The sequence below is a fragment of the Lepidochelys olivacea genome (assembly GCF_965140295.1).
Source record: "Lepidochelys olivacea isolate rLepOli2 genome assembly, chromosome: 9".
Classification (NCBI taxonomy): Eukaryota; Metazoa; Chordata; order Testudines; family Cheloniidae; genus Lepidochelys; species Lepidochelys olivacea.
Window position 1 is genome coordinate 36,254,248 of NC_140419.1, and position 12,832 is coordinate 36,267,079.

General features: G+C 41.6%; 1 protein-coding gene across 2 annotated transcripts in view; it reads left to right on the plus strand.

The window, feature by feature from the left end:
* Positions 1-12,832, plus strand: part of DOCK10 (dedicator of cytokinesis 10) — a 191,742-nt gene that overhangs the window by 70,999 nt on the left and 107,911 nt on the right. For both annotated transcript variants that reach the window (XM_084638464.1, XM_084638465.1), the window contains exons 5-7: positions 6,049-6,121; positions 6,425-6,553; positions 6,846-6,980. In XM_084638464.1, the coding sequence (XP_084494590.1) occupies positions 6,049-6,121; positions 6,425-6,553; positions 6,846-6,980 (337 nt within the window). The remainder of the gene's footprint in view (positions 1-6,048; positions 6,122-6,424; positions 6,554-6,845; positions 6,981-12,832) is intronic.

Here is a 12,832-nt window from a genome sequence, read left to right on the forward strand (position 1 = left end):
TAATATGATAAATAAGACTGATCCCAAAACCAATCCCTGAGGAACTCCACTAATAACTTCCTTACAGCCTGACACTTTCTCCTCCTTACACCACTTTCTTAAAAATAGGAACTATATTAACAATTCTCGAGTCATAAGTTATGGCCCCAAGTTTACAGATAAATTAAAATTCTTGCTATTGGGTTTGCAATTTCGTGTGCCAGTTCCTTTAATATATTTGGATAGAGATTATCCAGGCCCTTTATGTTTGAGTTTGGCTTCCACCTTGGATGTGGCAATTTCTACTTCCTCATTTCCATTAGCTACCCTGTCACTATCTCTTAGCCCCTCATTACCCTTATTAAAAATTGAGGCAAAGTATTTGTTTAGGTGTTGTATCATGCTTAGATGATCTTTAATGTCCACCCCGTCCTCAGAGTTTAGTGATCCCTCTTTTTCCCTTGTTTTCTTGTTGTTTACAGAACCTTTTACTATTGGTTTTAATTTCCTTTGCAAGGTCCAACTCTGCTTGTTTTTTCCCCTACACTTTCTGAGCTCCAAGAGGTAGTTTTCCTTGCTGATTCACCCCATATTCCATTCCTTGTAGGCTTTTTGCTTTCTCTTAATCACCTGTTTGAGATACTTGCTCATCCAGGTTGGTCTGCAACTCTTCCCGACAATTTTTTTCCCCTTGCTTGGGACGCAGGCTTCAGATAGTTTCTTCAACTTTGACTTTAGTAATTCCAAGCCTTCTCTACATTCAGATCCTTTAGTTCTTCAGTCCAGTCCACTTTCCTAACTAATTCCCTTCAGTTTTCTAAGTTTGCCCTTTTGAAATCTAGGACCCTACTTGTAAACCTATTTTTGTTTATCCTTCCATTTAGTTTAAACTGAATTAGCTTATGATCACTCAGATCAAAGTTGTCCCCTACAACCAGTTCTTCTCTGAGGTCCTCACTTCCATCAGGGCAGTTTGTCATTTCACACACTTATGCATGATGTAGATTGATAGCTGCATAGGGAAGCACTTTTCAACAGGCTGAAAACTTCCCTGTTCTGAAAATAGCACTTTCTACTGGGAAGTGGTTGCAATTTGATGATAAATACCTAGAGTAGAAACTTGGGGCCAAATTCATCCCTGGCGAAGTTCCACTGAATTCAATATGTTACGTGGGTGATTAATTCAGCCCTCTGAGTATGAAGTGACATTATGTAAAACGCTAATTTTCCTCTGGATATGTTCCTTCTTTGAGGCTTTTTGCAGACCTTTCCACCAGCTAAATTGTATGGTGCTTTGATGTCTGTTCCCTCACTGCTTCTTTTTGCATGACTGTGCATATTGTGCTGTATTATGCTTTTTTTTCTTAGTGAGCATGGAGGAAACATATTACTGACTTTGAGCCTGAGTTGTGGCATTGCTTTCAGTAGGAGCAGGCTTTGATCCATTAGTAGGGTCTCTTTTTCATTTGCTAAGTAAAAAACCAAAATTCCCAATTGAGTAATTCAGGCTAAACTACTCGAGGTTCTGCATCTTTGCATAGCTATTTAGGTGGAGTATATGGAGTGTGTGCAGAATAGAAGAGACATGGTCAACTCTCTGACACAATATGTTCTCTCTACTGGTCCTGAAGAGTTAACAGCATGGCTAAAGGGGTTATACATCAAGATAGGACAAATGACTTCTTCTGTGGAGTGTGATACAGACAGCATTGATTGGATGGGCATTCAGGAGGGGCCATTGACGGTCCACCTGGAGAACTTCTGGTTATCTCAGCAGGAATTAATCTACGGCTGCTAAGGCAGTGCACCATGGATCAGCAGGTCTTTTAAAAATGTTCAGCACATGCTGAGTTTTGCTGGCTGGTGCAGAGGGGAGCAGGGCCCCACTTTCTTTGGGTTAGAAGGTATAGCCCTTGCATCCACTCAGGGCTGGCCTGCGTTGGCAGGAGCATTCATAATACTTCCCAAAGAGCTGGGGGAAGCTCACTCACAGCAGCAGTTACTACAGCTTTACACACACCCTGTTCCACAAAAACAAGCAGGGCCAGAGCAAATGGCACACCCCTTGTCTCACTCCGCTGTCGACTGTAGCAGTTGGGTAGAAGCTTAAGAATTTTATCTAAAGATGTAACACTACAGGAATCCTTTTGGTCTCTCGGTTCTTTCACAAAAGAAAAAAAATCAAATAATTGTTACTTAGTTCAATAAGTAAATAACCTGTCCTGTTAGTACATCAGATTCTAAAGTGAATATGTATTAGCTAGAACCAGTGCATCTAAATCTTGCTAGCCATTTGCATTTGAGAAAGCTCTTTAGTCAATTTGGTACCCAAATTTCTCGAAGAACATTTAATGGTAAATTTTCAGGACTGAACAGCAGATTACACTCAGAACTCCTGTGAGTAAGAGTGGGAGTTGTTTAATAAGGTGCTGAGACTATTTCTTAAAAGAGACCTGCAAAGCATTTGAAAACAATTAGGGTTCTGCTTTCCCCCACCCCTCACCCAGCTTTATAATTTACAAAAGCTTGAAACCATTGTTTATTTTGGTTTTAGAGCATGATTGTTCCTTTAGGAAGGTTGAAACTGGTCTTCCCAGCTTATAATGGATAACCTCCAGGAGGGTTTATTCAGAATACTAACACCTTATTTGACAGGTGTTGAATCTTTATTCAAAGTGTTAATTAGTCAATGAAGTCACATAGGTGTGAAAAAAAAACCCAAAACAAACTTAAGCCAAAGAGTTTTAAATAGTCTGATTAAAGAACTCTTTTATTGTCTCTGTTGCTCCACTTCCACTCTCTTGGCTTTTGTGACATTGCCACTTCATTTATAATAGGCCATTCCAACCTCGACAGGAACTGGTTTGCTAATGTTAAAAACAAGCAGCAAATTGTTTTGTTTTTTTCTAAACCCTTTCAGACTTACTTCATATAAAATAAAGAAGCAAAAAAGGACATAAGCCCTTTTATTTTATTTTCCTTCACAGACCATGCTTAAAAATTGCACTACAGTTATTGCAAAAAGTCTCTGAAGTTATGTGAGGCAGGGATTTGAGATATATGTTTGGGGTAAAGTTAGCCCAGGGTGAGGACCTTAGGAAGGAAATAACTAATGGATATGTTATTCATGAACTTTTACTTGAGTTTGGGTCTTTTAATATTTTGATTATTGTTGGCTTGTTTGTTTGTTTGAAGTCTGTTTGACGTTCCATGTTTAACATTTTGTGCAGGGTTTTAAATAGCTCGGTAATAGTGTGGATTCTATAAATACATTTTTCTTTATACAGTACTAAGAATGGGGCTTGATGTGACCATCTTAATAGCTTGCCTCTTAATAGTCAAAGAGGTTTCTAAGGTGATGACCTTTAACCTTGGACAAGTTTAAAACAATTTAAATTTGTCCATTTGCTGGCAGCAAACATTTAAATTAATTTGTTTGTGAATAAAAAACATCCATCAAGATGTATTGTGTAGCTGGCTGACTGTTATTTAGGGCTTGATCCTGCAAGGTTTTGAGTGAACTGGCTCTCAGTGGGACTACTCGTGTGTAGAGTTAAGTGCATGTGTAAGTGATTAGCCTGATCAGGGCCAGAGTGCGAGGACACCATCCAGGAGATCTTGCAGGATGCTGCCAAGATCGACGCCTCCATGCTGGCACCGTGGCAGAAGATAAACGCCCTGAACACCTTCCTGATCCCCCGCATCTCGTTCGTCCTAAGAGGATCCGCCGTGGCCAAGGTAGCCTCAACAAGGCAGACAAGATTGTCCGGCAGCTGGTGAAGAAGTGGCTGTTCCTTCCTCAGAGAACCAGCAACGAGCTGGTCTATATCGCCCACAGGCATGGTGGTGCCAATGTCCCCCGCATAGGCGACCTGTGTGACATCACGGTGATCACCCATGCCTTCCGCCTGCTGATGTGTCCTGACTCCATGGTAAGTAACATCGCAGCAAACGCCCTCCATGACGCAACAAAGAAGCGGATCGGCAGAGCCCCCTCCAACCAAGACACCGCCACCTTCCTGAGCAGTTCCCTGGATGGTGAATTCGGAAGGGACAGGCGCGACAGCGCTTCACTGTGGTCCCGCGCTCGCAATGCCACGCGTCGCCTGGGGAAGCGCATCGGCTGCCTCTGGGAGTGGTGCAAGGAGCACCAGGAGCTGGGAGTCCTGGTGCCGCAGATCAATGCCCCCAGCGCCAGGGGCATGCTGGCGAGGACCCTGAAGGCAGTCATCCACTCTCTCTACATGGAAACCCTGAAGCATAAACCGGACCAGGGTAAAGCCTTCGAACTGACCAGCAAGTGGGACGCCAGCAACCACTTCCTTGCTGGGGGCGGCTTCACCCGTTTCCCTGACTGGCAGTTCATTCACCATGCCCGGCTCAACTGCGTCCCACTCAACGGAGCCGTCCAGCACGGGAACTGAGACAAGCGTTGCAGGAAGTGTGGCTACTCCAACGAGACCCTGCCCCACGTCCTGTGCAGCTGCAAGCCCCACTCCAGAGCCTGGCAGCTGCGGCACAACGCCATCCAGAACCGCCTGGTGAAAGCCATCGCACCGCGCCTGGGGGAGGTCGCCATGAATGGCGCCATCCCCAGTACTGACAGCCAGTTGCGACCTGACGTGGTAGTCACCGACAAGGCCCAGAAAAAGATCATCCTTGTTGATGTCACAGTCTCCTTTGAGAACAGGATCCTGGCCTTCCGCAAAGCCCGAGCTCGTGAGCTGGAAAAATACCCCTCCCCCGGCCGACACCCTGAGAGCGAAGGGCTACGAGGTGCAGATGGATGCCCTGATGGTTGGAGCCCTGGCGCTTGGACCCCTGCAAGGAGTGTGTGCTGCAGACCTGTGGGACCGGTCGACGCTACGCACAGCTCATGTGGCGCCTCATGGTCTTGGACACCATCCGATGGTCCAGGGACATCTACATCCAACACATCACATCCAACACACATGGCTGTGATGATTTAATTGGGGATTGGTCCTGCTTTGAGCAGGGGGTTGGACTAGATGACCTCCTGAGGTCCCTTCCAACCCTGATATTCTATGATTCTATGATCACCGGTCACCAACAGGAGGCGTGAGCCAGTATGACATCGTGCATCAACTATGGGAAAGGGACTGAGAGACTTTTTCCATTGGACATATGAACTGGAACCATAAACTCACTGAACATTAAATCCCACCAAATGAGGGTAAATCCATCCTCATCATCGTATCCACTCATTATACTCCACATCTAAACATAGCCATTATATGAACAACATACCCCCATATCTCAATGTCTGTACTTTGACCCGTTAAACTTTTACCCCCAATCGGGGAGATTGCAGATTATGTATTCCTTAGGCCACCCGTTCCTAAACCGAATTTCGCACCCCTTGATAATCTGTACCTTATTCGCTGATAACCAGAAACTTCTATGCCTAAACTCTGTACCATTTTCTTTTTACTTCAACATCACCTTAATAAACTTATTAAGTGCATGTGTAAGTGATTAGCCTGATCAGGGCCAGAGTGCTTAGCCACTTAGAGGACTGAATTGTTTTATGGCACTCATTAATAAGATGCCTGAGCACCTTCCACATTCTGAAGGCAAATACATGAAGCATCATTGCAACTTTGAGTGTTGAGTCATCCTAATATTTGGTGGGAAATGTATTGAGATTGAATATGGTGGAAAAAATCAAATATTGAAATTGTCAGATGAAAGAAGAATAATTGTTTTCACAAAAATGGTAGTGAAACAGTTGATCCACTCTTTCTACCAGCTCTAGCTGGGATGCTTCTTTTTGGGGAGGAGTGATCCAAAATCCTTAATAATTTGGGGTTTCTGACTGTTCTTACCGGTTATAAAGCAAAGACCAGAAGGATTTCAACTAAAGATAAAATTGGCTACACTTTCAAAAGATGTTTTTTACAGAAGCTCAGATATATTTACACTTACAGCATTAGATATATTTGAAGGTGTCCTGGGAGGTTTGCATCCTCAAAAGAGCAGTCACATAAAAAAGAATACTCTCTTCCAGTTATGAAGCTCAACATTAATAAGCTTTTTTTCCTGCCCTAGAAATGAATATAGACCAGAGAAATTGCCTTCACATTCCTTTGAAATTGATCATGAAGATGTTGATAAAGATGAAGTAAGCATATTGATTTTTTTCCCCACTGCTGAGTTATTTATTCGTTTAACATCAAATAAGTAATGATAACAGAGTCTCGTTATCTTCTGTGGAATGTTTCATATATTAGCTAACTCTGGATTTAATGGAACAGCTTTGTCTCTTATGTCATCATGTGCCCAGCAGGAGAATTAATAAAGTGTTTTTGAAAGGAATGTGAAGATTGAATTGTTAAGAGAAAGCAGATATTCAAATGCATCGTTCCCTTTGGTCTTAAACTCACAAAAGCATGTCAATGCAACAATAATGATGTCTTTTATATAGGATACCACATCCCACTCGTCTTCAAAAGGTGGCGGCGGTGGTGGAGGATTTGGAACAGGAATTTTCAAGTCTGGCTGGCTTTATAAAGGGAATTTTAACAGTACTGTAAACAATAGCATTACTGTTCGGGTAAGGGGACATCGTTATTCTTTCTTTGTTCTGTTTGGCTTTAATCCTCTACACGCTCCTCCCCACCCACCCGCAGCGGGGGAGCTGATGTTTTCAATTCTCATTTAGCTGTTTTCATCTCAAATTAGTTTGTTTAAATTGCATTTAATGATAGTAAAGTGGATGTTACTATTGTCTGCAGAGTAGCACAGTTGAAATGCAGTTAGCAATGGCATATTGTTTAAACCCTTTGAATAAAATATCCATGAAAACAATTTGCAGTACAGCAATTGTGTTTTTGTTTTCACTGTAGTCATTCAAAAAGCGCTACTTCCAGCTGACACAGTTGTCAGATAACTCATACATTATGAATTTTTACAAAGATGAGAAAATATCAAAGGAACCAAAGGGATGTATATTTTTGGATTCCTGTACGGGGGTTGTACAGGTAAGTCACATTTATTTTCATTCTATTATTTTGGAATGACATGGTGGGCCCAATCCTCAGCTTATGTAAATGGTTGTAAACTCTGTTATCTTTAGTGGAACACTCTTACAGATCTGGCTTTATATCATTAACTACAAATTTGATTGGAGGGTTTTTAATGTAAAAAAAAAGAGAGAGAGAGAATGATGCAGGTCAATGATGAGAACATACGTATAAGTCTGATACTGGCCTCATTTTCATTTGTAACTCCACTGATTCCAGAGAGTTACTCTTGATTTACACCAGTATAAGAAGGACAAAAGTAAAACCATGATGTTTTGTATAGAAATAGGAGTATTACAAGCAAACATTGATACACATACATATAAACTAACTAAATGGCTCTGGTCCTGCAGTAGGATCTGTGTGGGAAGATATTTACATCCATGCAGAATCCCACTGACTGCAGTGAACTCCACACTAGCATGAGGCTTAGCCGGTGTGGATGTCATTGAAGAATCTGGGACTAACATTCTGATAAGTACTGACATAATGGAGGATCTTAAAGAGGAAAGGCATGCTAAAGCCTGCCTTAGTCCTAAACTGATATCTTGGTAAGACATTTGCACTGAAAATCTGTGGTTGTATTTCTGAGGAGGGAGGCTTTAAAATCTACATGGTCATCGACTACTTTTTCTTGTGTTTCAATCTGATTTCTTTTTCTTGACAAGAAGTAGTTTCTACATGCTGCCATGTAGAGGGATTTGAGTTTGGCAAATCTCCTGAATCAGGAAAGGCTGGGAATGTTTCAAAGGCAGCTCAGCTTCTGGAGTAGAGTGTAGTATAGCTTCAGTTTGGAGTTGCTGTGAAACAAACCTTTCCGGCTGACTTACTGAGGTCCTTGACCACCTGTATAGCTCTTCGTGGTTGGAAGGATAGGGTGTTTTGACACAGGGCCTTCGAAATGGGGAAGAATGGCAGAAAGTGGATGGAATTTACCCTGATGACAAATGACAGCTCAAAGTTCCACACACTACTTCAGCCCACATTGTTGCACTACCTGAGCAGATGGCTATCCATTTTCCATGTGCAGTGCAGACTGATTCTCTGTACCAGCCTGGCATATGGCAGTATAGGGACAGGCATGCAGTTGGGTCTAACACAACGGTCCCTGATTGGGAATATGGGAATCCCTGTACATTTTATCTGTGTAAAGGCATGGGCAGAAGGTCTGGAAGTGGATTTCAGTCCGAATAAGGGAATCCTGACAGACCCACCCCAGAAAAAAAATATAAAACATCTATAGTTATAAATAAAACAAAATAAAGCATGACCCCTTAAATGTATTGCAGCCTCTACAAGGGCCTGCAAGCCCTTGCAACAGCTGCACCTACATGTTGAGCAAGAAGAGAGAGAGAACAGTGCCCCTCATGAGAGCCTTTAGGGCAGATACGTAATGATTCAAACTAGCTTTACGTTCCCTCCAGAGTGAAAAATAAAAATGTTGCTACTCAAGAGCAAGTTAGTCCATCCCTGCTGTGGCCACACGTATCAAATATATGATACAGAATTGCTAAATTTACCAGGGCCCATACCAAGTAAGTGTGCAGTAGTGCATATACAAAGCACATATCTCCACAGTTACTGCATTCTTTAGCAATTCGTGCAGTCATGTAAAGCTTGCTTTTATTACACTCTGTGTGTGGGCAAAATGATTTGGCTATGTGTCTTTGAAGATTGAGCCATTGAATACATCTGTGGAAAAGAATGGAACTTTCCTTGGGGGACAGCATAATTGCTGAAAGGTTACAAAAGAATACTGATATTTTGACATACCAAAGGCCCAAACCAGTCACTTTCATATAGCTTACTGTAGTAATGTGAAGCCTTTCACCTGTTGTTATTTCTGAAAGGATTAACATAGAAGCTTTTTAAAATAAGTAAATGGGGCCCAATATGGGTCTACAGCATGGATTTTTATCTCAGAGATCAAGATATATCAGAAATCTAACTGATGTTTTATTTTGAAAATGTGTGGTGGGAGAGTGCATTCAGGGCTGTTTAGTTACTGTCAATTACCGACTTTCTGTTGTTAGGTGATATTTTATGTTCTTCATCTGTGCTTGTGAATTGGTGCTGCCCCATTGGTGGCATGAGTTTGCCAAGTCCCTCAGTGTTCAGAAGCCTTGAGAAGGAATGCTTTGTTCCAGATTGCTGTGACTGTGTGCTCTTCTTAGAGACAAGCCTCAATCAGAAATTCAGAGTTAGCCCCCAGTACCTATACCACCAAAATGGTTTTGGACTTGGGCCACCTCCAAAACCAGAATGTGTCTCTTTTCCAGGTCCATTTCAGAGGCAGCCCACGATAGCTGAAATTACAAGAACAGTGGATTTTAAGAGATTTCTAGCATTCTGGTCTAAATCTTAAAAGAACAGGTCAGGAGACTGACACCTTTGAATTAGACCTGCTTAATCTCCAGCTTCTGGCCACAGGCTCTGAGTTTCTGACTCTTGCCTACCCCCTCAATCACCAGCTTTTCTGCCAGCTGTCCAGAGCTTTTGGTTATATCCCTAGATTGTTTTTTTCATATCTTGTCCATCATTGGAAGCCAGTCTCTCTAGGTGCTGGGCAGGTGGGAGGCAGGCAGATGGGAGGTAGCCAGCTGAGACATTGCCTCTCCCATTGCATGACTAAGACACTTAGCATGGAGTGAATGTGCTCATGAGCTATCCACACTGCAGAAAGGCAGAAGTCTTAGGCTGGCAGCAGTGCAACAGCACCAGGAAAATCATCAATCTTTGTTCCCCACCACCACTCACAGAGTGTGATGAATGGAGGCGAGGGGAATGGATGAAGAGGACAAAACCTGGTGTAAAGCTGCAGTAAGTGAGAAGGAGTGGGTCCAATGGGTGTAAGTAATTATGCATTTCCAAGTTTGAGGAAGACTCAGGTCCTCCCGCCTACATTAGTTTCACACCATTGTAACCTCAGTGACTGCTGTTAAGTAACTCCCGAGTAACTGAGGAGTTACTCTGAGTAACTGAGAGGAGAATGAGGTTTTGAGCTGGTGTAGCATACATGTTGAAAAGGCCAGAAGTCAGTGGAAATAATACCATCTTTAAACTAAATTAAATTCACCTCTGTAACAACCCTGTGATTTTAGGGGAATGATCCTGTAGGCATTGGGTTAAGCCTTCTATTTCACTGCTATCTCATCTTTTGGTTTCTTATTTCTGAATCTGAGATTTCTTCCAGAAGGAAATATTACTGAACTTCTGGTGTTGAAGATATCAACGTTTTAAGTCACAGGCCAAATTTCCATAGTGTAGGGGCAATAAAGAAGCAAATGGAGAAAGGAGGCATTTCTTTCTATTAGTGGCTACACAAGAAAATATTTAGATATAGACTTGAATCAAAGACTTGCACTGGATTTCATCTGCCTGCCAGGACTTTGAAGTGCATATGGAAAACTGGATATTAATGTTTTCCTTCCAAAGTCTTTAAGATTCAGCATGTGAGTTCTATTGCTCTTTTAGATAAAGTCTGATAGCATTATATTATCTCATTTGAACATCTTAGCACAGGCTGTAAAGGAAAGTGGATAATACAGACAACAGATGCGTTCATTTTAATAATCTTTGTTCTCTTTTTCACATGAGAAAATTGGAAGGTGATTTCTTCTTTATAGATCCCACATAACCCACTTACATGGATATTTAGTGTACCAGGACTGCAGCCTCTCCTGGATGGAGACCAACATCCCCCTCCCTTCTGCCAGTATATTTCCAGGCTCCATAGTTCCCTATATGTGCTGGGTTATCTGATAGAGGCAAGCTGCCCAAGCACACCTGCTTGCTTTCTCTTACAGATGGTTAACAGGTGTAATTTCTAAAATTATAAGTTACCACATAGCTCTTCCGAGGCAAGCCTATTTTATTCTTAAAGTAAAAAACATTACAGAGAATACATATTAAAAACAATAAAAGAACCTACACACATGCTAATCAGCTTACCATGGTTCAGCCCAGCTCTAAGATGGGTTCCGGCAGGAGCAGTCCTTCAAATCCCCACCCAAGGAGATTCCTTGTGGTTACAAGTTCAGCTTCTCCTCAGAACAGGCACACAGTCTTATGGAGCCTCAGTAGGCCCAGTCCTTGCAACCGTTTTCAGCAGTCTAGGGCCTGTCCATTTGCTGGCTCAGGAGGAAGGCCCGGAGGCAGTGTAAAACCAGACTATTTCTCCAAAAATCCTTTCTGGGCCTGTTGGTCCCTGGAGAATCCAGTTTGAACTAGTGTAGGCACACCTCTCCTGGGGGTGGCTTCAAAGGCTGATAATAGAAGAAGTACATTAGCATCCCCTTCTCTGCTAGAGGAGGTACATAAAATGCCACAATAACGCATACACAACTGCATTTTTAATGCAATTAAAAGGGCTGGAGCACCCACGGAAAAAAAATAGCAATTAGCTGATCAGGGCCCGCAAACAGCTGATTGGAGGTGCCACCAAACAGCTGGGAGAGGGACTTGGGGGAGGGTGGAGAGCAGTGAGCAGGCGGGGACCTCAGGGAGTGGATGGAGCGGGAGGGTGGGAAGAGTCAGAGTGGGGGCGAGGCCTCGGGGCAGAGCACCCCTGGGGAAAAGAAAAACTCAGCACCTATGAATCCTAGATCAATAAAGCTCAACTGAATTCAGTAAAGTTTATCTTAATTCCGTAAGGTTTGTTCAAGGTATTACCGGATATTGTCAGTCTGTCAAATCAAGCAGCCATGAATGAGTTGTTACAAAATGCACATTCTGAAACCCTTTTCTTATTTTTTATAGCCTCTATCAATAGCGTTTAACAAAAAAAAGTGTCTACACCTCTGTTCTAAGATGAGGATTATTTCTATTACAGATAGAGCTGGGTAGAAAATGTTTTTTCTCCCCTGTGAGAATTTTTAGAGTTTGGACATTTTTCTTGTGACAAATCAACAACAGAAAAAAAATCTAGAAAATTTTCACAATCAGTAAACCTGGAAAAAAATCAGTTTGGGAATGATCAGAACTTTCTTTTTTTATTTTAACCTTTTTTTATTTATATGTTGTAATTAAATTTAAATTTAAAAAAATCCCAAAATGGGAAGTTTCAGTTTTGACTAATCAGAATTTTCTGGTGAAAAAAATTTTTCATCAAAAAATTCCTGACCAGTTCTAATTACAAAGCTATTCCTCAAAGAGGAAACCCATACCATCAGACAGATTCTCCAATTCAATTACATGACATCTATTTATGCCAGCTAAGGCTCTGACCTCATTTTCCTAACTCTAGCTCTCTTACTTAGAAGAACATTGTGCTATAACTTCACAAGCTGGTTGACTTGAGAGCTACACTTAGAAAACAATCTAGAGGTCTTATTCTTTGCATTGGGAAATAATAATGATGTATGGAGCTATAAAACTAGCATGGCACAATCATCAGATTTAATTAAGGCTATTAACTGAAAAAAGATTGAAACCTCAGACTTAAAAAAGGCCAGGTAGCACTACTGCCTGGATGAAATCTGCAGGGTTCTTCGATATCTTTACGGTCATGGCTTAATTTTTGTTAATGACATCTTTCTGAAATACTGAAAACAAATGAGTGAGCTTTGACAGCTATAGTAAATGGTTACTAATGCTTTATTATAAAGAAGGGCCATCCTGGTATGAGATCTCTTTGAAGTTTAAAAGAGTGTGATAAACGAGGCTTATAACTGGTGTTATAAGAGTATTCCATAAAATTTTGTAAATTTGGTAAATGTGAAGAGAGAAATGTACTGTATTAGCATTAGAGAATCTTGTAATTTAATTCAATTTCAATAAGCTATTTCATTAACTAAAGAGCTCATAACTGG